The sequence below is a fragment of the Chlorocebus sabaeus genome, chromosome 21 (genome assembly GCF_047675955.1).
Source record: "Chlorocebus sabaeus isolate Y175 chromosome 21, mChlSab1.0.hap1, whole genome shotgun sequence".
Lineage (NCBI taxonomy): Eukaryota > Metazoa > Chordata > Mammalia > Primates > Cercopithecidae > Chlorocebus > Chlorocebus sabaeus.
The window spans coordinates 120,676,555-120,700,574 of record NC_132924.1 but is presented as its reverse complement, the minus strand read 5'-3'; the positions used below and the strand labels follow the sequence as shown (position 1 = coordinate 120,700,574).

Genomic DNA, 24,020 nt, shown 5'->3' with positions numbered 1-24,020 from the left:
AAGAAAAGGTTCTCAAAGGAAATTAAAAGTGCTGCTCCAGGGAACACGTGAAAGATAGAAAAGTGAAACAGCTTTCTTGCTGAAACGGAGAAAGTTTTAGTGGTCTGCGTAGAATGAGTCACAACATTCCCTTAAGCCATAGCCTAATCCAAAACTAAGGCCCTAACTCTCTTCAATTGTATGAAGGCTCAGAAAGGTGAGAAATCTGCAGAAGAAAAATTTGAAGCTACCAGAGGTTGGTTCATGAGATTTAGGAAAGAAACCTTCTTCGTAACGTCAAAGTGCAAGGTGAAAGAGCAAATGCTGATGGAGAAACTACAGCAAGTTACCTAGACGTTCTAGCTAAGATGATAAAGTTCTATCTAACTGATAAAGGTAGGTATACTAACCAACAGTTTCAATCTAGATGAAACATCTTTCTATTGGAAGAGGATGCCATCTAGGACATTCACAGCTAAAGAGGAAAAGTGAATGCCTGGCTTCAAACCTTCAAAGGACAGCTCCTTGTTAGGGGCGAATGCAGCTGGTTACTTGAAGAAGCAGCCAGGGCCATTTACTTTTCTGAAAATCCTAGGATCCTTAAGAGTTCTGCTAAGACTACACTGCCTGTGCTCTAGAAATAGAACAGCAAAGCTTGGAGGACAGCACATCTGTTTACAGCTTTAACAAGTTCACTGAATATTTTAAGCCCATTATTGAGACTTACTGCCCAGAAAAAAAAAAATATTCCTTTCAAAATACTACTGCTCATTGACAATGCACCCAGTCAGGCAAGAGCCCTGAAGGAGATGAACAAGATTAATGTTGTTTTCATGCCTGCTAATACAACCTGAATTCTACAGCCCGTGGACAAAGGAGTAATTCTGAATTTCAAATTGTATTATTTTAAAAATAGGCTGGGCACAGTAGCTCATGCCTGTAATCCCAGTACTTTGTGAGGTCAAGATGGGTGGATCACCTGAGGTCAGGAGTTTGAGACCAGCCTGGCAAACATAGCAAAACCCCATCTCTAATAAAAATACAAACATTAGCTGAGTGTGGTGGCATGTGCCTGTAATCCTAGCTACTCAGGAGGCTAGGCAGGAGAATTGCTTGAACCCAGGAGGCGGAGGATGCGGTGAGCCAAGAACGCACCACTGCACTCCAGCCTGGGTGACAGAGTGACACTCTGACTTGGAAAAAAAAAAAAAAAAAAAAAAAGAAGAAGAAGAAGAAGAAGAAAATGAAATATAGGCCAGGCATGGTAGCGCACTTCTGTAATCTCAGCACTTTGGGAGGCCCAGGTGGGTGGATCACCTGAGATCAGGAGTTCAAGATCAACCTGGCCAACATGGTGAAACCTCGTCTCCACTAAAAAAACAAAAATTAGCTGGATGTGGTGGCAGGCACCTGTATTCCCAGCTATTCGGGAGGCTGAGGCAGGAGAATCGTGTGGTCCCGGGAGGTGGAGGTTGCAGCAGTGAGCCAAGATCATGCCACTGCCCTCCAGCCTGGGCGATAGTGAGACTCAGTCTCAAAAAAAAAAAAAAAAAAAAAAAAAAAAGAAAGAAAGAAAGAAAGAAAGAAAGAAAGAAAGAAAGAAAGAAAGAAAGAAATATATTTTGCTGGACTATAGCTGCCAGAGACAGTGATTTCTTTGATGGATCTGAGTAAACTACATTGAAAACCTCTTGGTAAGGATTCGCCATCCGAAGCCATTAAAAACATTCATGGGAGGAAATCAACATATTAGCAATAAAAGGAGTTTGAAAGAAGTTAATTCCAAATATCATGGGTGAGTTTGAGAGGTTCAAAACTTCAGTGGAGCAAGTCACTGCAAATGTAATAGAAATAACAAAAGAATTAGAATTAGAAATGGAGTCTGAAGCTGTAATTGAATTGCTGCAATCTCATGATAAAACTTTAATGGATGAGTTGTTTCTTATGGCTAAACAAAGAAAGTAGTTTATTCCCAGATTGGAAGGAAAAAGAATAAGAAATTGCTCAGGGATACAAGGAAGGGACAAGTCATTGCCATTGATTATCTTATAACTTCATTATTAGGTTTAGAATATATTTTTAGATATTGCTAATGCCTATATTTAAACAATTATTTTAGAACATTCCAATGCCAAAAAGCATATTATAATTTTTTAACTATATGAATCTACCTTTTGGTTGTCTTTTATTAGTTCAGATAACATTTGTCTAGGTATTCCAAAATGCAAGTCATTTGTGAAAACCTATGAAACCTATGTAGCACAACTAGCATTTAGGAGGTACACACTTTTTCTCTGCTTTGGTTGATACCATTTCATTAAGATTTCTTATATTTACATTAGAACCTTATAAATTGTTCTCCCAGTTCTCTTTATGCAAATTTATAACTGTGATTATAATTTATAACTGTGATAGAGTAGAAGTCTGTTTGTCCTCGTTTACATATTATGCTTCTGTTGGTATACTTGAATGTCTCATAATGTTGATCCTCTTAATTTTGCTGCCTTGATTACCTTACCATTTTGACATTTTGAAATAAAAACAAAATAAAGTATGTTTGGTTTCTAGATAGGCTTAAATATCTGCCTTCTAAAGAGAAAGATTAATTGATTTTAACATTTGGGCCAACTAAAGTAACATGAGTTTATAAAATTTATGAAATACTAAATATAGCCAACAGGCTCGCTGAACAGACGTGCAGAGTGGACTGTTGGTTCTAGTTACTGTTGCTCTCCCCCAGGGCCTTGCCTTCCTGCCCAGGACCTCCTTCCCCTCTGCTGACATACCCAGTGCCCTCCTTCCTTCTCCCCTGCACGGTTCCTCCCCTAGTGCCTCTTCCTCTAGTCTGTTCTCCCTCCTACTTACAAAACCGAACTGAGGGTGATTTCATTTGTTTGTTTGTTTTTGACAGGAAGCAAGTCCCTTCCCTAATGGAGTAAGTCTCTATATCTCTGATCGTTGAATTTCATGTCTGTATCAGTGTCCCGCTCTTCATCCCCCCAGGTGCTCCCCATCTGCTCTGCCAAGCTGGGGATTTCTATCTTTCTCATTTTAGCAGGATCTTGGAGAAATCTATCAAAAGCAAATTAATAAGGTAAGAATGAAACACTGAACGTGTCACTTGTGTTAGCTTAGACATAAGAGTTTCTTCTGAAAAGATCAAAAAAAAGAAGAAGAAGAAGGAAGAAAGAAAACATCAACATTTCGTTTCCATATCCTATGTCTGAAAAGAAGGGGATAACCTTTTGCAGTCTTTTTCTATTTCATCAATATACAATTCACATGTTCTATTTGAAATACCTTGATATTAAAAACATGAAAGTCAAATGCTCTGTAGAGAGAGAGGCATGGTTTTTTTTTTTTTCATTTCTTTCACATCAAATGTTTTTCAATATCATTTCAAACAAATTGTCATATAAACCACATTTTTTAATATACTTGTCAAGACCAATAGTGGATATTGAAAAAACATAAAAAGGTAGGATTTTTCAGAAAGAAGTTTGTGCAGTTCTTATAAATGTCTCTTTTGGCCTATTGCTTAACAAAACTGTTTGGGTCTTCCTTTTTAACTATGCTGAAAGCACATATTAATGTTTCAATAGAAAAAATTAAAAATTCCCCAGTTGATTAGCTTATTAGGTTGCCTCATTCTCTTTCTTCCTTCCTTTCCCTCCCTTCCTTTCTTTCTCCTTCCTTTCTTCCCCCTTCCTTCCTTTCTAACTTCTTGGGGTAGAAAATATAGAGTCTACAGGCACATAAACCTAGATTTTAATCTGGTTTGGACTGTCAGCATGGTATTTACTGTTTTTCTTTGGGTTAATTAACCCTTCTAAAGTTATGTTTCCTCAGATATAAAATGGAAATTCTGATATACAACTCACAGAGATTTGGGGTGGAATGAGCCAATATATATAAAATGTCCAGGTGAGCCTTCAATAAATACTAATGATATTTCCTCTCCCTTCATTTATATCGTGATCTAACTTGGAGATAATTATTAAGCATTAGTTATCTAGATGTATATATGACAATATATTTTTAAGCCTGAATTTCAGGTCCAGTACCAAGAGAGAAAAAAAAACCTGAGCATGTTTTTATAGAGATTTTAAGATATGGGGCGAAGGTCATAATGGCTGTGGCATTCCTAGTCAGCTAACACTCTGCAACATTATTCACTGTCCTATAAACACTATTTACCCAGCCACTGGTGTTGGTAAATTGTAAGCAAACACAATAGGTAATAGAATCCAACTTCCATCAGTGTGACTAGTATTTCAGAGAAGTCTTATCATTCATTGGTGAGAAAATAATAGCTCGGGAAAGATACAGTCTCTGAAATAAAATTTATGGATTATTTTATTCACAGGCACTTCTGTGACGATGAGTTTCTTCAACCGTATTTCTCTGAGCATCTTTAACATTATGTTTATGTTGCATGGTAGTGGAACTTGATTCAATTGTAAGAGTTAGAAAACAAACATTGCAGAGGAATGTTGACGGCAAGATAGGGCTGCACTGCAGCTTTCTGAAGGTTGTAGAAAGAGGATGTTTGTATTTGACTCAATGGAGGTGCTTCCGTTTAGACAGAACTCTGAGAGAATGAGGAGTTAATGGACACATGCCATATTCATCAAAATGTGGAATGAAGCCATCTCCAACTGTTTTGAAACAACACAGAGAAAAGGAGTCTTTGTCTTTTGACTTACCTCCCTGAGTTGATCTACTTGATTCCTTCAAATTGCCATTGTTTTAACTTTATTTGGCAATTTGACACTCAACCAAAGTGTACCATCATTAGAAATGAAAAGATAGGAGAATGGAAGATCCCTCCATACCTCTAACAGGTAGATCTCACCTGTTATGTCTATGTTATGTCACCTGTCTATATTGACCCAGAGACGCATATGTGATACAAATGAGGGAATAAATCATTGCTATTCTAGAAATGGATCTATCAGTAGTTCATTTTAAAAGTTATCTTTGTTGACTGTGACGGTCGGTTTTATCAGTCAACTTAGCTACGGGGTCCACTTATTCAAACAAACATTCTTCCAGGTGTTGCTACGTAGGCATTTTGTAAATGTAATTACAGTTTAAGTAAAAGTGTTTATTCTAGATAATCTGGATGGGCCTGATTCAATCAGTTGAAAGGCCTTAAGAGTAGAGCTGAGACTTCCTTAAAGAAGGAATACCTCCTGTGGGCATCAGCTTCAGTGTGGGTCTGGAGGTTCCAGCCTTTCTTTCCTGATAGTATGACCCAGCTTTGGACTTGCCTTGCCAGGCCCCGCTGTTGCATAAGCCAATTCCTTGCAATAAATCTCTAAATCTATCTTCTACTTGTTCTGTTTCACTGGTTGAACCTGAACTGATATCCTGGTTAATAGTACTCTGAGACCGTATTTTCTCCCATTCTTAAGCCTTCCTGATCTTTCCTCCAAATATAACCTCTTCAAACAGGGGAGGCAGAATTACCTAATGCAAAATACACATATCAAAATGTTTGGAAGTCATTATGAATTCTAAATTTATTCAGTCTTTTATCCTTGATGGACATACCAGTAAGATTTTTTCAGTATTTGTAAGAGTCTTATACAAAATTATTTTATTGTCATTATGAAAAAAGTTTCACTCTGTATCTCAAGGCAAATGCTATTTTAAAGTACAGTAAACAACTCAGGGGTTGGGGCACCAACCCCCTGTGCAGTAAAAATTGACCTATAACTTTCACTCCCCAAACCTTAACTACCAATAGCCTACTGTTAACTGGAAACCTTACAGATAACATAAACAGTCAATTAACATACATTTTATGTATTTTATATATTATATACTGTATACTTACAATAAAGTAAGCTAGAGAAAAGAAAATGTTATTAAGAAAATTGAAAGGAAAAGAACATACATTTATTAATCACGAAGCATAAGTGGGTGATTATAAAAGTCTTATCTTCATGTTAAGTAGGCTGAGGAGGAGGAGAAAGAGGAGGGGTTGGTCTTGCTGTCTCAGAGGTGGTAGAGACAGAAGAAATCCACATGTAAGCAGACCCTCACAGTTTAAACCTGTGTTGTTGAAGAGCCAACTGTATTATTTTTACCCTCATTATATTCTCATAGCACCTAACTAAATATTTTATATTCAATAAATGTTTGCAGAATGAATAACTGAGCAATATCTTAACAATACTTTAGGTATTTCCAAGAGAAGTTTATAGTAAAACTCTGATGCTTTTCTTCAGTAGCTTGTTTAGGGGAGGTGTTTTCAAAAATAATTTACGATTAGGTTTATTAGGTGATGAATTAGGTTTATCTTCATTTTATGATACAATTAAAGTGGGTAATTTTAAGGAAAATATATGAACTGGAAAAAAGTATGATTTAATGTCAGTAGAAAAGACTATCACATTAACTTCATTTCAGTTTTGCTTCTGACTGTGAAAGTGTATACAGATGGAAGCAAAAACTAGAGAGTAATATTCATAAAGATAAATAATAAAATTGTTAGTACTCTTAAAAAAATTTTCTTCTTAAATTTTGTTATATTATTTTATCATTTACAAAGTTTAAAGTACATGTTGTTTTATCTATCCAATCTTTTTAGAAGACTTTATGATTATCCCTTTTTGAAATTCAGAATGGCAGAGTAAGTAGTATGGAATTTTGAAAAATAGTCCAAACATAGTTTTTTAATTTTTAGAATTGGATAATAGCTGGTTTTTCATTTTTACAATCTTTTATAATATAATAAACTAAAATGCAAATTTGAAAAACTTGGCTTTATGGTCTTTTAATATATTGAAGTTTAACTAGTTTAAATGCAACTCTATAAACTCATACTTCTCATAAATTGGGACAAATCCATTCATTAAGATGCGATAATCTTCAAAGAAAATTCAGCTTTGGTGTAATTTTTAAGTTGCTCTCATTTTAATATATAATCTTTGTTTAAAAAAGATTAACAGCAGTGTGCTCTCCTGTCTGAAAACTTAAGAAAACATATGGCCAGATAACTACAAGGAGAAATAAACATAAAATCCATAATTCTCATGCAGGCTTTGTATTTTCACTTTTCTTTATAATTATTGTAAGCAAGAATAAGTACTTCTTTAAACATGGCTTTTCAAAATCAAAAGGTTAGAGTCTACCTTAACTAGAAAGACACGAGAAGACAGATTTACAAGCTCTACAGAGTGACTGGATAACTTCAGGAAGTTTCCATTTCATCCTTATATTTGTCATTTTAAAGACTAAGCTACAAACATAGGCACACACACAATCAAAGTCTCACCTCAAAGTTCAAGTCTGCCACTTGAAAGGCACTAGTAGTACCCTTTAGGTGCAACTCAAGCTACCCTTAATAAATTTTACCTTAAGATTAATTTGTTAATCAGAAATATTGGAACTGACCAAAGGTCACTTGGTAAATAGCATTTCTAATCATGCACACACACACACAAAAGAAAATGACGAGGGAAAACATTCTTTCAGAGTGGTTGAAAAGATGGGGGTGGGTACAATTCCTGCTGGGATTAGTTCTATACTCATTTTGGTGGCCAAGCATTGACTTCTCCATGTTCACACTTTCTTCAGTGTGTCAGAAAGGTTTTTAATAGGATAGATATACATTTGAATCTCAGTTTTTCCCCTTCCAGCTATGATGGCTGATGTGGTTTGGCTGTATCTGCACCCAAATCTTATCTTGAATTGTAGCTCCCACAATTCCCACATGTTGTGGGAGGGACCGGGTGGGAGGTAATTGAATCATGGGGGCAGGTCCTTCCAATGCTACTCTCATGAGAGTGAATAAGTCTCACAAGATGATGGTTTTATAAAGGGGAGTTTCCCTGAGGAAACTCTCTTCTCTTGTCTGCTGCCACGTGAGACATGCCTTTCACCTTCCACCATGATTGTGAGGCCTCTTCAGCCATGTGGAACTGTGAGCCCATTAAACCTCTCTCTTTTGTAAATTGCCCAGTCTTAGGTATGTCTTTATCAGCAGCATGAAAGTGGACTAATATGGTGGTCTGCAGTAAGTTTATTCCTCTGAGTCCTGTTTTGTAAAACAGAGATAATAAAATCTACTTGGTATAACTTTGAGAGTTAAATGAGATAAATGTCTACAATGGCATTGTTCAAGACATTTAATGAGAACTTCTGCCCTTCTCTTTAGCTCCCTTCTTGAAACAGGTGTTCTTGTTCTTTACCAAAGCAAATTCTACACTCTTCTTTCTCTCCTGGGACCTATATTTCTTTTCTGTCTTACGTCTTTAATCCGAACCTCTCCAATGTCTCCTTCTCAGTTTATAAATTTGTTACAACTCCCTCATCCCTAAAAATATCAAACATTTCTAAACCCCTACTCTTGCTTTGTCATCTGATTAAGTAGCTTTTCCACATGTAGCCATCCTTTTACCGTCAACCTTTTGAAAACTTTCCCCTATTCTTTCTTTTCCCCATGCAGTCTTCAGTGACTCAACCCACCAAACTCCACTGACATGAAACTCCAGCAGCCTCCCAACAGATAATGACAGGGGATGGCTTCCTCTCTGTCTCAACATTGATTGCACCCCAATTTTCTTGTTTTTGCTTATTTTTTACTTGCTTGTTTATTGTTGAATACCCATCTCCCTTAGCTTCCCAATTATAAGGCTTTCCTAATCTGATTCTTTCTTCCTACTGTTTAATAACTTTTCAGTTCCTTTAGCTAGCTGCATCCTCTTCTTTAGTCCCCTTTTCAAATTAGTGTTTTTCTAATTTATTCACTACCTAGGTAGATGTCTAGAAGCCAGGCATGATGGAAGATACTAAGATATGGCCCCTGTCCTCAAAGACCTTGCATTGTTGTAAGAAAGAGAACATTAAAACACCAGAAAATAATGAAGAGCAAGAAGAGCCAGGAATAGCCCATAATCAACTGCTAAGTGACAGGGGTTAGACCCTAAGTGAAACAGGAATTCAGAAAAAAATGGTGATCACTGTCTGTAAGAATTGTAGAAGGTTTCATAAGGAAGCAAATAATTATAGTATCAGTACTTTTATTTTTTATTTTTTTGCTTACCAGTTAATTTGTAAAAGAAGGGTGTCCTCTTACATTGAAATTAGCCTTTGAGTGGAGTCTCTCTTTGTCTCTGACCCTTGCTGGGGGGGAAAAAAAAAAAAGTGAACTGGCCGGGTGCGGTGGCTCACACCTGTAATCCTAGCACTTTGGGAGGCCAAGGTGGGCAGATTGCCTGAGCTCAGGAGTTCGAGACCAGCCTGGGCAATATGGTGAAACCCTGTCTCTACTAAAATACAAAAAAAAAAAAAAATAGCTAGGCGTGGCGACATGTGCCTTTAGTCCCAGCTACTTGGGAGGTTGAGGCAGGAGAATCACTTGAACCTGGGAGGTGGAGGTTGCAGTGAGCCGTGATCATGCCACTGTACTCCAGCCTGGTGACAGAGACTCTGTCTCAAAAAAAAAAAAAAAAAAAAAAAAAAAAAAAAAAAAAAGGTGAACATAACATTCCATCCACAAATAAATAAACAAAATCAGTATTTTTCTTTTCTTCTGTGTTCTTTTCTTTCTCCTCCCATTACCTCTCTGAGTCATCTTAAGAAGGCATTACAACTATTCAGGAAGTCTACTTGATCTTTGCTCCTGAGTACCTGGGAAGATTGTACTTTGTCTTCCTCTAAAGTTAGGCCCAGCAAAACATGTGACTTGCTTTGGTCCATAAAATGTGCGCACACACAATGTGTTACTTCCTTGCAGGAGTATTTAATTGTCTGCGCTTAGGTTTGCAGCCTGCTCCTCCCTTGCTTCAGTCATCATGCAGGTGCCGTGAAACCAAGGCAGCCCAGGAAGCTGAAGCGATACAGAAGGCTTTGCATGAGGGAAACAAAAAAAAATTTGTTACATAATTAAGATTGGTCAGTCTTGACTATATATTTTCTGATCTTTCAATATAAATGCAAGAATGGAAAACATTAGGATTCTAATGATACGCTTAGTTCTTTCATTTTCTTTCATTTTATTTTAGTTGTAGAGTATGTTTAAGAAAATTTCAGGGAAGAAAAAATGTAACTCATTAATTTTTTGATGTCAGTTAAAAGGATTTTACGCTATGCCATCAGCCATCACAGACCACATAAAAACCTGTATTCCTAGTGCCATCACTTTGCATGTTAAAGTGAAGTAACTACCAATTCTCCAGATTTTTCTTAATAAACAACATAAGCCTTAGAACTGTTAGCCAGTTTTTCAAGTCAGAAACTTGAGTCACTCTTGAATTTTCTTCCTTCTGTATATATAAGTAATCACAACTCCTGTTGATTCCACCATCTAAACAACAACAAACTTTCTCTCAAGTCCCAGTGGGCCTCCCAGACATGCGGTCCATGTGCATTCTGGTGACATGGTGCCAACGGACTCTTCATACCACCTCTGCTTCCTCCACTCCAGTCTCCATGGAACAGCCAGAACTTCCCTACTTGAAACCATTCTGTTTGCCATTCAAATAAAATTCTCAACATTATGCAGAGACTCTGAATTAATTTCCAGTTTCCTTTGTTCTGCCTCTCCTGCCTTCAGGTTCCCTACTCCAGCCATTCTGACCCCTCTCACTTCCTTCAAATTAGCATCTCTTGATCTCCATCTCTGAATCATTGAACATGCTGACATCACTAACGCAGAACCCTCCTGTAATTTTTTTCTTAGCTAACTCATTTGAATCTTTCCCATATCAGCTTATATGTCACACTTCTTGATACACAGGCAAAACTAAAAAACATTTGTTGACTTATTTTCCTATTCATTATTCCAGTTGAGGTTCTCATCAACTCCTATCTATATTGTTGAAATAGTTGCTTACTCTTCTCCCTGCAATTCCTCTGTCCCCTTCAATTACAGTGCCCATCACGCAGATGCTAGTTGTCTGGGCATGAAACATTACTAGATATAATTTTCTAATTTTACTTTTTAGTTATTACTATCCTCCTTGCTTGTCTCATTTAATTATATCACCCAATCTTAATATAATGATTGGGTATAATAATTAAGTAAATAATCTTTTGATTAATATACTGATTAGTCACAATAAATTTTATTTACTGAAAAATCTTTTATTGGAGTTGAGTGATTTATCTATGTTGTCTTAAGAGTTAAATGCTACACCTTCTTATAATGCACAGCATAACTTGAAATTCATTTGCTTGATAACTGCACCAAAGTTTAGAATTTTTTGCTAAAAATAGATTATATGTTACAAAGCCAGAGTCATGTTTTCTTGTCTTTTCAAAGCCACTAAATTACAGTTTAGTATCATCAAGTATACTGAATTTTACACAGCTTACTTTATAGGCAAAAATTGTAAGCATAATTCAATTTCAATAGATACAAAATCTAATAGTAAACTATCCAAAAGTATATATAATTTATATTGCTTCTTTCAACAAAGGAAGCAGTAAAAAGTATCATTTCTGAGAACTAGACAACACTGAGAAATTAAAAGAAGAAAAACACTGGAAACTAACAAAGCAGTGCTAAATATAGCCAGAAAAATTGAAAAGATAACTTTATAACTCTACAATTAAATACATCTTTAGGTATGTAGGGAATCAATACTTCAGCAAAAAGATTCTTAATTAGAAAGTATAATACGATTTGTAAAATAAATATATGACTACAATATATATAAGATACACAAATAAACATTTTAATGGCAGCATAATAGGTCTTATCCGAACACAGAGAAACATTTTGGTTATCTAAAAGTATTAGTATTGTTGACTAAGACTACGCAAGTAAGATCTAATGGAACTCCCTCAGTGCTTGATTTATCTAATTGAAGATTTGTTTTGTTTGTTTTGCGACGGAGTCTCACTCTATTGCCCAGGCTGGAGTGCAGTGGCATGACACCAGCTCACTGCAACCTCTGCCTTCCGAGTTCAAGTGGTTTTCCTGCATCGGCCTCTCAAGTAGCTGGGATTACAGGTGCATGCCACCACACCCAGGTACTTTTTTGTATATTTAGTAGAGATGAGTTTTCACCATGTTGGCTAGGCTGGTCTTGAACTCCTGACCTCAACTGATCCGCCTGCCTTGGCCTCCCAAAGTGTGAGATTACAGGCCTCAACCAACACACCCGGCCAAATTCAAGTTCTTATGGTACTTATTTCAGAAGTAGATTTCATTGTTCACTAATTTAGCCCTTCATAAGTTCAGGTGCTATTACATTTACAAATCTGGGGATATAAATATAAACCATGCAGCCATCCATTTGGATGACCATTAATTATTTTTCTATGTTTGGGTAGACTAATTTGGTGATTCCCAAATTGGTATGCCTCATTCTAGGCAGGCTCTTCTATATAAAATAAAATAACTTTTTATTTTTCCATTTCTATGTCTTTTATAAAGCTGAGGACAACTGAAGTAATAGTTACATTGCGAGAATAGACATGACCATAAATATTGGCAAAATCATTATTTTTAATTTGTTTCTATTTTCAAGTTTTGCAGTAATAAAAGAGAGCACATTACATGGCATATATTACTATCCTTGTAAAAATTGTAAGAAACTAATAATGGGTAATTTTACATTTGCTAGCTAATGGTATGGTACAAAGAAACATTTATCAAAATAAAAATGAGGTCCATATGCATATCAACTATTTATCATAAGTATCATTAGAAACTATAGAGCCCCAAATGAACTCTTGAGGGTAAAGCTCTTAAAATAAAAAACAACATTTTAAGTGCAAAGCTATTACAAACTCATTTGATATTCATTTTAATTGCAATGACTATAATGAATATACTTCGTATTCAAACAGATGTCACAAGTACTACTACAGAAGTTCTAATATAATTCAGTCTTAGTTAAGAATAAGTAAATGGATATTTAAAATGGAATGTTACCATGAAGGAGGAAAAAAAAAAAAAAAACAATTACAGTAAACATTAGCTCCTTTAAAGAAACAAATTAAAGATTTTTATTAAATTGTGTTCTTTCTTGTTTTGACATCTACAGAATATAATAATACAAGGAATTTGCTGTCTCAACCACTCCTTTTCCTTGCATCAGCTATTCTGCAGATTAGTAGGCCTAGAAAATGAAAATTGGGACTGTAAAAAATGACTCAGAAGGGTAAGCTGAAATTCACTTTACAATATTTAGAGACTGGTATATCAAAAGAATTAAAAAATTGTATTATGCCAATTTATTTTAGTTGAAGGAGGTAACTACGTATGCCATTTTATTTCAGTGGGTCAGACAAGCCCTAATATTCCCTTTAATCTTCTCCCATATGAAGGACTAACACCTTAAATTCTAACATGAGAAACCTTCATGCCATAAATTAAAGACAGTGTTTCTCAATGTGTGGTTCACAGAATCACCCATGGATGTTTGTTAAAAGCAAATATCTTGGGGCCCCAACCAACCTCTATGAAAGCCTGGGAGTAAGGCCATTCAATCCACACTTTGACAAGCAACCTAAAAACTCTGATATACACTCCTGCCTAAAACAACTGCCCCACGGTTGGATGAGGCAACATGCAAAGCTACCTATTATTCACTTCATTTGAATCAGCAAACCTTTGTTAAGTACAAATCCTATGTGAATCAAAGATTGGATATATATAGGATGTCCCAACAGGCAAGAAAATTACGAGAAACTGATTTTTAAAGTACAATTTATTATGTCCAATAATAATCTACAAATGACAGGAAATCCAGTATCTGGATGTCTAGAAATACAAAGAAAATGGTATATTTACTCTTCAGATTAAAAGTTTACTCTTGATTTCAATTGAGCAGTTTTTCTCGTGAAAGGCGTATCTGGAGATTAAAGAAAAATGTCTTTATCTCACTATTAGAAAATGCAACTAACACAGCGCTTAATAATAAGTTTATCCCATTTTTCCTGATGTTTTGTACATTTTATGTTTTGTAAAGGAGAGTGGTTATGTGTGTGAGGCTTCGTGGTGGTTGAGGGGATGAGACAAGGAATGTCAATGATGGGGGAAGAAAGAAGCTGAACTGCAAGACCAGGAGCACTATAGGTAAATTCTTTTCCCACCTCTAGTCTAATTCTCCTCGTACCTCAACTGTAAGTTGAACATATTCAGAAGCCATACTGTGTTTTTTAATTACCAGAGCAAAATTCAAAAAGTAAAAGCTGACTTTGGAGTTTAATCAAAGGAAGAAAGAAAATAAAGAACATAAAGCTGAGAGTATCAAGGTTCTTTCGCTGGTCAGGAATTTGCCCCCGTTTCCACCCCCACCCCAGGACTGAAGACTAATTCACTGGAATCCGTGAAAAGAGCTTCAGTAAGGAGCATCCGCTCATGAAACAATGAAGACAAGCTGATGAGGCTCATTAATGGTTCTTAGTGCCCTTGGTCTTCTACATATAGTCTTTGACTTTTCCTAACACTGGAAACCAGATCCAGTTAAAACACACACACAGACACACACAAACACACCCCTCTATGAGAAGTGGAAGTGAATAGAAAAAAGAGTTGTGCGGGTTCTCAGCACGATCTCTAGACCAGTAATATCAGCATCACTTGGGACCCCATTGTATTCATCTGCTCAGGCTTCCATAACAAAATACCATACATTGAGTGGCTTCAACGACAGAAATTTATTTTCTCACAGTTCTGGAGGTTGGGAAGTGAAAGATCAAGGTGCTGGCTGATTTTGTTTCTGGTGAGGGTTCTCTTCCTGGCTTACAGGTGCTGCCTTTTTGCTGTCCTCACATGACAGAAAGACGACTTCTTTCTGTTTGTTCTCCTGAGGCCACCAATCCTATTGGACCCCACCATTATGCCCTCATTTAATCTTAATTACTTACAAAAAGCCAAATCTCCAAATACAGTCACATTGGGGGTTAGGGCTTTAACATAGGAATTCTGGGGGAACATAATTCAGTCCATAGCACTCACTATACATGCAAATTCTCAAGCACTACCTGAGACCTGCTGAATCAGAAACTCAGGGAATGGGGCCCAGCAAACCAGGTTTTATTATCTCACCAGATATTGTAATGCCAACTAAAGTCTGAGACGTACTGGCCCTCAGGATGAAGTCCCAACTCCACAGCACAGCATTTCCTTTCCCTCCTAGTCTACTCCCACCCCTCCTTTCCGACCTTATTTCTTAGAGGATACTCTGTCTATACTTCTAGCACAAGGCTTTGCACATAGAAAGCACTCACATTTTCACAATATCGTGTACTATTGTTATAGGAGTTATTAAGAAATTATTAAGAAATTATTTTAGGCAGATAGAAGAGAAAAGGGGTCCTTGGAAAGTTTTTGTTTCTTTTAAAGCAGCTCCAAAAATCTTTCTTGTCTAGCAGGAAAGCCCCGGCTCTTAGAGTCAGCCTGGCAAGCTTTGATGTGCAAATACCAGCCATTAGAAAGGGGGTCCACCCAAACATGGAGATTCCTGCCGCCTTCCTCCTTGCCCTCACAAGTACCTGGCAACATGGCCGCCCCCACATACCTGCATGTGGGTAGAGCATCATGGCGCCCTTCATTTGCATATTAAAAGGCTAGGGTGGGAGGGCCAGTTTTTCCCCCTGGGCTAGGTGAATAACATGCCTGGTCAAACCAATTCCCTGAGCCCTATGCAAATCAGGTACCACCGCCTCCATCCTCCTCATATAAGCAGCCACTTAACCACCCCACACGGGGTTTTCTCTCATTGGAATCCTCCCTCTCTCTGTCTCTGTATGGGGGAGGAGTTTTTTTCTTCCTTCTTTCTTGCCTGTTAAACGCTCCTCTCCTTAAAACCACTCCACGTATGTCCATGTTGTTTTATCCAATTCTGCGTGAGATTAAGAACCCTGGTGTTCCTTCAGTCATTGGAGCCGTATCACTGTTTGCTTATAACTCTTCTCTGTAAACTACTCCGTACAACATTGCTTTCAATTCATCACTGTTTTGGGGCATCCAACAGCCCACTGGTCTCTGACATAGCACAAAGTTGCTTAACATGATTTTAAAAAATCAATATACTACTTGCTACTTATCATGTTCTTAAGTGTATCAAGTCTTATAAGTACTTAGTATATTACCTTACGAAATTCTCCCAATCACCCTGAAGTAGGCATTATAGTTTCTGCTTGACAGAAAAAGACACTGGAAACTGAGGCTTAAGGTCAAGAGGTCTATTGTACAACATGGTGACTACGATTAATAGCAATGTATTTATCATATCTTGAAAATTGCTAAGCATGGATTTTAAGTGTTTGCTTCACAAAAAATAATAAATGTATGAGGCAAGACATATGTTAGAGTTAGCCATTCCACTATATATATGTGTGTGTGTGTATATATATATATATTTCTAAACACATTGTACACGATAGACATATACAATTTTATCTGCCAATTAAGGTAAAATTTTAAAAAGAGGTCAATTAACTCCCCCAAAGTCACATACTTGGGAAGTGGTAAGGTTAGAAATTATGAACTCATATTTCTTTAACTTATTTCCACTGTGTTTTACTACAGACACAGAGATGCAGTTTTCTGACAACATCTCGAATTTACTGCCAAGACTCCCACAGCATATGGGACTTGTTGCAGTAAAGTTATTTCCAGTATATCTTTTGGAACCGCTCTATTCTCTACACCCCTGACACAGTCTTGCACACACGTATGTGTGTTTGCATGTGCACACTCACACACACGCTAGCAAATTGTTAAAAGTTGGCCATCATGAAAACAAAAAATCAGGCTAGACTTCTTGAGACAAACACGTACCGTGAAGCGACTACTGGGAAGAAAGAGCTCTAAATTCTATCGCTATTCTATATCCTATTTGACTGTAGACAATTTTTAGAATGCTTTCATCTTTACAATAAAGACACCCCAAACTCTCAAACGGAATTGCTTGAATGTTCACAAGGAGCTCTGATAAACTTTGTCTCACAGTCACTACTGATAATTAAGCACTAGAAACATATATGCACATAAAATTTAAAAATCCGTAAGTTTAAAACAACAGACTACTTTTTCTTCAAAATCATTCTTTCTTAGCTTCATTCTGCAGAAACCACACCAAATGATTCTGTTTTACTTATTTACAGCTTCCTTCCTACTGAAGACTGGACTATAAGATAATGAACCGCACCTGTTGGATTGTTTAGGTAATTCCAGGCACCAGCTGAGATAGTAATTAAAAGTAACGTTCCATTCTCAGCCTACCTGGAGTGTTCAACAACCTTGACATCTTGCAGAAATAGGAGACATACTGCTCGCAGTACTCCGCGCTGTCAGTGATGGCACTTATCTGGTCCATGGAGGCGCTGTAAACAAGCTGTGTCACTGAGTATTTTTCTGGGTTGTAGGCGACCACATTCGTCTGCATCTGCAAGTCATGAGACACTATGGTCCACACTTTGTCCTCTGTAGGGAGAAAAACAACCAGGACCCTGGATTATTAGTATGCAAATGCTTCTCCAAATGTCAGAAAATAATTGAGCTACACTTAAATGGTCTTTTTACTGAGCTGGTGTAGAACAGTGTTAAGGAGAGCAATCCTTAAAACATCCCCTGCTCTTTGCTCATCCCTAAATTCTGCCTATGAGGACAAAGTAGGAAAGCTATATATACTCTTTTTTTTTAATTGAGATGGAGTCTCGCTCTGTCGCCCAGGCTGGAGTGCAGTGACCGAATCTCAGCTCACTGCAAGCTCTGCCTCCCAGGTTTACACCATTCTTCTGCCTCAGCCTCCTGAGTAGCTGGAACTACAGGCGCCCGCCACCTCGCCCGGCTACATTTTTTTTTTTTTTTTTGTATTTTTTAGTAGAGACGGGGTTTCACCATGTTAGCCAGGATGGTCTTGATCTCCTGACCTTGTGATCCGCCCGTCTTGGCCTCCCAAAGTGCTGGGATTACAGGCCTGAGCCACCACGCCCAGCCTAGAAAGCAATATTTTTATTGAAGACAAACACAAGATACCTCCTGAAAACAAGGCAAAAAAAAAAAAAAAAAAAAAAAAAGCTTTTGTATCTGGTTGGTGCTCTAACATCTGCAGCATTGAATATCAGGCTCATTATGTTCCAACTTCTTCCTGACTGTCATCCATCATTCCTCTGGTGGAACCGGATTTTCTCTTTCCTAAATGAACTATGCTCTTTCAAGCCTCTGAGTCTTCCTACATAGTGTTTGCTCTAATCAGAATATATATCTTCATCTTGTCAACAAATGTTCTTTTCACCCTGACCTTTTAGGCAAAATTAGACATTGCATTCTCTGATATTGAAATGTTCTATACATGTGGAATAAAGCAAGTGAGTAATTATCTTGGTGATTTTGACCCTGAAAATTTCAGTGTAAGAAAAGAAGCAGATACAAAATAGATAAGGTTAAATGAAAGCTCCATATACGTTTAAATTTTAGTTAGAAGCATCACTAAGAAACTAAGATGTTATCTAATTTTAAATGTGGCATATGTCTTGCCTCTGTGCACTGAAAAAGCTCCTAAACAAGGACCAACCTCGTGCACCAGACTGTCATCACTAAATACCATTTCCTCTAAGATAAAACTAGGATCCCTGGAGAAATGATGGCTTCTACGGCTGGAAATGTGCAAGATGAAAGATGAGCCAGGAATATATCCCACTAGAAAAAAAATAAGCAATTACAGACTGAGGGCAGTTCAAAAACACCCAGGGCCAAAGAAGGGCCAGTTTTAACATCAACAAGAATATTCTGCAGTGGATTAAGGCATATCAAATATATTTAAATTCTTAAGTTTATTAAAATTATTAAAAATGTTTAAATTTGGAAGATGCTAGGTAACCAACTTATTATTTTGAATACTGGTGCATGAAGAGAAGAATCAAGCCTTTCACCTATCTTTGTTATAGGAACCTTAATGAAACCAAATATTGTCTTGATGGAAATATTTCAGCTCATAAAAAAAGACTAAATGATGGGATTAGAGTATCATCACTTCCTAACTTCTGACAAATTTAGTAGGATCTAAGCAATGATTATCAATGGCTGCTAATATAATCACAAGTGAAACCAGACGTGATGCACCTTTGGATGAAAATACATAATCAATGTTAACATGTAATGTAGTATTGATAAAAATCAAGCATGACTTTGACCAAGTTTATAGACCTAACTGTGGATTTCCAGAATATACAAGGGAGAGAGGAACATGTAAAATGGCACACAGGGAAACACTCCATGAAATCCATGCCGTGGGAAACTCTATAGACAAATACAGTTTTATCAACTGATAAATTAAAAAGGAAGGGGATAGAGAGGAAAGAAGTGGTGAGAGAGAGCAAGAGCGAGAGAGAGAAAGAGAGAGAGAGAGAGAGACAGCGTGGTAAATGGCAACTCCATTCTTACAGGTACTCAGGACAAAACCCAGGAGTCACCATTAATGCCTCTCTTCTGCATTGATCATCCAGTCTGCCCATGAATCCTGTCTGCTCTACCTTCAATGTATTTCCACAATTTGAACACACCTCCTGCCAACCCACCACCACTACTAGGGTCAAAGCCATCCTGATTCCTAACCAGTTTGCTGCTTTCCACCCTTGCCGCCTCCACATCTACATTTAACACAGGAGTCACGGTGAGGCCTTTCAAATATAAGTGAGATTCTGATACTCTGCTCAAAACCCTCAATGGCAGCGGGTCTTGTTCCAGTAAAAGTCAAGTCCTGAAAACAGCTGAAGTCCCTCTATGACCTGGCTTCTCCTGCCTCTATGCCCTCACATGCCAATCCTCCCTCCTTGCTCCTTTGGCACCAGCCACACGGACCTTTCATTCCTCAAACACATCAGCAGGGTCCCTCCCTAGTGCCTCTGCACCTGCTGCTTCCTTTGTCTTTCCTCAGCACCCTCAGGACCCACTCCTTCTCCTCCAGCGCCAGCCTTTCCTTTCCCATTCTACAGCTGCTCTCTGCCTCCCCATCCTGCTTTAATTTTCTCCCTAGCGTTCATCTCCCCTTTATTTGTGCACCTTTTATTTTTTTTTTTAAGTCTGCCTCCCCACATTAAAAGTTAAGAAGGCAGAAATTGGCATATAATAGGGCTTAAAAATATTAGTTGAGTAGAAACATGAATTAACAAAAGTTAAACACTACATGTTCTCACTCATAAGTGGGAGTTGAACAATGAGAACACATGGACACAGAGAGGAGAACATCACACACGAGGGCCTTTTGGGGTGTGGGGAGAAAAGGGAGGGAGAGCATTAGGACACATACCTAATGCATGCGGGGCTTAGAACCTAGATGATAGGTTGATGGGTGCAGCAAACCACCGTGGCACATGTATACCTATGTAATGAACCTGTACGTTCTGCACATGTATCCCAGAACTTAAAGTAAAAAAATAAAAAATAAAAACAAAAAAGCAAAAGTTAAATAGATCCAAGCTACTCAATCTAGAACAGTTTAAAGTCATTTTGGTCCCCGTTATGGCTTGGCCAGGACTATCCTGTGAGACTCTAGAAAAGCAACGTCATCGTCTAGGCTCTAAATCCCTTTCATCTATAACGACAAGCCTCTCTACTAGAGCACGTTCCAGTTCGCTCTTCTTGAATCAATTAGAACAAGTTCAGTTACCGTGTCCTCCATAGTAATACATTTTCTGTTGAATAAATATATTCCAGTGTTACCTTTAGCCTCTTCGTAACTGCCTTCCTTTAGTTTCTCTGATAATCAAAGAAGCCATATCATATTTTAGTAATTCTGTCACTTTCTGACATGATTCTGACAATAAACTGTTTGTCATTTGTGTCCAGACCTGCAGATTTACCTTCACCTATGTTCACCTAATTAAAAATACATTAATTAAATTATGTTGGTTTTTATCTTTTCTGTTGCAGTCGGCCTCTGGCATAAAACACTCAAGTGTCTGACACTGCTTCCATTTTTTAATTTTTTTCCTGCAAATCTCTATCAAGAGCCTTGTCCTGCAGCAGTACTCCAAATCTTTCTTTGACTCATGATGGAATAGCATTCTAACCTGATGTCGTTTTTGAAGGGTCATAAACGTCTTTTCAATATAATGGTCATAAAGGCAAGCATTAATTTAAGCAAATAAAACAAAATGGTCACCCATTTATAGTCTCTATCTTACACAACTTCAATAACTTTAAAAATATTACCCTATTTGCTGAGATTGAAGAGTCTCTACTGATTTGTTCCTAGTGACTTCTCAGCCCTAAACTCTACTTCTGCCCCTCTCAACACAAACATTCCTCTGTCAAACCCTTGTGCATTATTTGTTATATGTTTGTTTTGTAACACACCCATCCATTAAACAAATATTACTGAGTGCTTACAATATGACAGACACAAGTCTAGGGAATGTATCTAGGGAAACCACAGTGCAATAAGCATTTGTACATTTTTGGAGCTTTGGTTGGGTATGGTGGCTCATGCCTGTAATCCCAGAACTTTGGGAAGTTGAGGTAGGAGGATCACTTGAGCCCAGGAATTCAGGACCAGTCTGGGCAACACAGCAAGACCCTGTCTCAAAGTTATGTTTTAAAATTCAATAAAATAAAAAAAAAAATTTGGAGCTTATATTCTTCCATTCTAGTAGGGAAAAACAGATCATAAGCAAAATAATTAAAATTAAACACACACATATATATATATATAGTTTGCCAGTGATAATGGCAGGGAGAAAAAGCTGAATCAAGGAAGGGAAGGACAGACCCTGTGAATGGGGATTGCCTTTTCAAATACAGCAAAAGCTGCAAAAGACTTCACTGAGAAAATGACATTTGAATGTATAAGGTAGTTATCCAGCAAGCCATGTGAATGCCTGGGGAAAATATTCCAGACAGAAGAAATACAAATGCAAATGTTCTAAGTCTGGAATTTTCCTGGCATCATTCAGGTATACAAAGGGGCCGCTGAGTGACAGAAGGAAGAATAGGATGAAGTGGAAGTTAGAGATGGACGGGCATGGGAAAAGCATGACCGGGAGTCTGCAATGTCCTTTGTAGTCAAAGGAAAACAAACAACTGTTGGCATTGGAGGATTTTGAGCAGAAAAGCAGCATGCTATAACTTATTTATTGATATATTATTCTTCAAGGAAATTATATTTTGGAAAGATTTGAAAAGAAATACACATGCACATATGTATTTATTTTATAAAGTAATTAAATTTTTTTTACAGCCTCATGTCATTTTTTTCTGGGAAAGCACAATTTTTACATTTTTATTTCCTTTTGGTATTTTGGGGGGGTACAGGTGGTTTTTGGTTACATAGGTAAGTTCTTTAGTGGTGATTTCTGAGATTTTGGTGCACCCATCACCTGAGCAGTGTACAGCTGTACCCAATATGTAGTCTTTTATCCCTCACCCCTTCTCACCCTTCACCCCAAGTCCCAAAGTCCATTATATCATTCTTATGCTTTTGAGTCTTCATAGATTAGCTGCCACTTACAAGTGAGAACATACAGTATTTGGTTTTCCATTGCTGAGTTACTTTACTTAGACTAACAGTCTCCAGCTCCATCCAGGTTGCCGCGAATGCCATTATTTCATTCTTTTTATGGCTGAGTAGTATTCCGTGGTGTATACCTACCACATTCTCTTTATCCACTCTGGTTGATGGACTTTTAGGCTGGTTCCATACTGTTGAAATTGCAAATACTGTTGCTGTAAAAATGTGTGTGCAAGTGTCTTTTTCATATAATGACTTCTTTTCCTCTGGGTAGATACCCAGTAGTAGGATTGCTGGATTAAATGGTAGCTCTGCTTTTAGTTCTTTAGGGAATCTCCATACTGTTTTCCATAGTGGTTGTACTAGATTACATTCTCACCAGCAGTGTAAAAGTGTTCCCTTTTCACCACATCCATGCCATCTGTTATTTTCTGATTTTTTAATTATGGCCATTCTTGCAGGAGTAAGGTGGTGTGTTAGTCCATCCTCATGTTGCTATGAAGAAATACTCAAGATTGGGTAATTTATAAAGGAAAGAAGTTTAATTGACTTGCAGTTCCACATCACTGGGGAGGCCTCAGGAAACTTACAATCATGGCAGAAGGCACCTCTTCACAGGGTGGCAGGAGAGAGAATGAGAGTTGAGCAAAGGGGGAAAAGTCCCCTATAAAACTATCAGATCTTGTGAGAACTTACTTATTATCACAAGAACAAAATGTGGGGAAATTGCCTCCATGATGCAATTAACTCCATCTGGTCCTCCCATAGGATTATGGGACCTATAATTCAGGATGAGATTTGGGTGGGGACACAGCCAAAGCATACCATTCTGCTCCTGGCCCCTCCCAAATCTCACGATCTCACAATTCAAAACACAATCATGCCTTTTCGACAGTCTTCAAAGTCTTAGCTTATTCTAGCATTAACCCAAAGGTTCAAGTCCAAAGTCTTGTGTGGGGGCTCCAACCCCACATATCTTGTCTGCACTGCCCTAGCAGAGGATCTCTATGATAGCTCGACCCCTGCAGCAAACTTCTGTTTAGACATCCAGGCGTTTAGACATCCAGGCATTTCCATACATCCTCTGAAATCTAGGTGGAGGTTCTCCAACCTCAATTTTTGACTTCTGTGTACCCACAGGCCCAAAATCATGTGTAAGTCACCATGAATTGGGGCTTGCATCCTCTGAAGCAATGACTCGAGCTGTACCTTGACCCCTTTTAACCAAGGCTGGAGCTGAAGCAGCTGGGATGCCGGGCACCATGTCCCAAGGGCCTAACTCACAAAAGATTTTTCTCTCCTAGGCCTCTGGGCCTGTGGTGGGAGGGCTGCTGTGAAGGTCTCTGACATGCCCTGGAAACATTTCCCCCATTGTCTTGGTGATTAACATTCAGTTCCTTGCTGCTTATGCAAATTTCTGCAGCCTGCTTGAATTTCTCCCCAGAAAATGGAGTTTTCTTTTCTGTCTCATTGTCAGGCTGCAAATTTTCCAAACTTTTATGCTCTGCTTCCTCTTGAATGCTTTGCCACTTAGAAATTTCTTCTGCTAGATACCCTAAATAATCTCTCACAAGTTCAAAGTTCCACAGATTTCTAGGGCAGGGACAAAATGCCACC

At 37.8% G+C, this 24,020-nt stretch overlaps 1 protein-coding gene across 1 annotated transcript in view; it reads right to left on the bottom strand.

Moving 5' to 3' along the window:
• The window catches only part of CNTNAP2 (contactin associated protein 2), a 2,242,274-nt gene that overhangs the window by 747,895 nt on the left and 1,470,359 nt on the right, over positions 1 to 24,020 (bottom strand). The window contains exon 13 of the mRNA XM_073009464.1: positions 17,177 to 17,377. Within this exon, the coding sequence (XP_072865565.1) occupies positions 17,177 to 17,377 (201 nt within the window). The remainder of the gene's footprint in view (positions 1 to 17,176; positions 17,378 to 24,020) is intronic.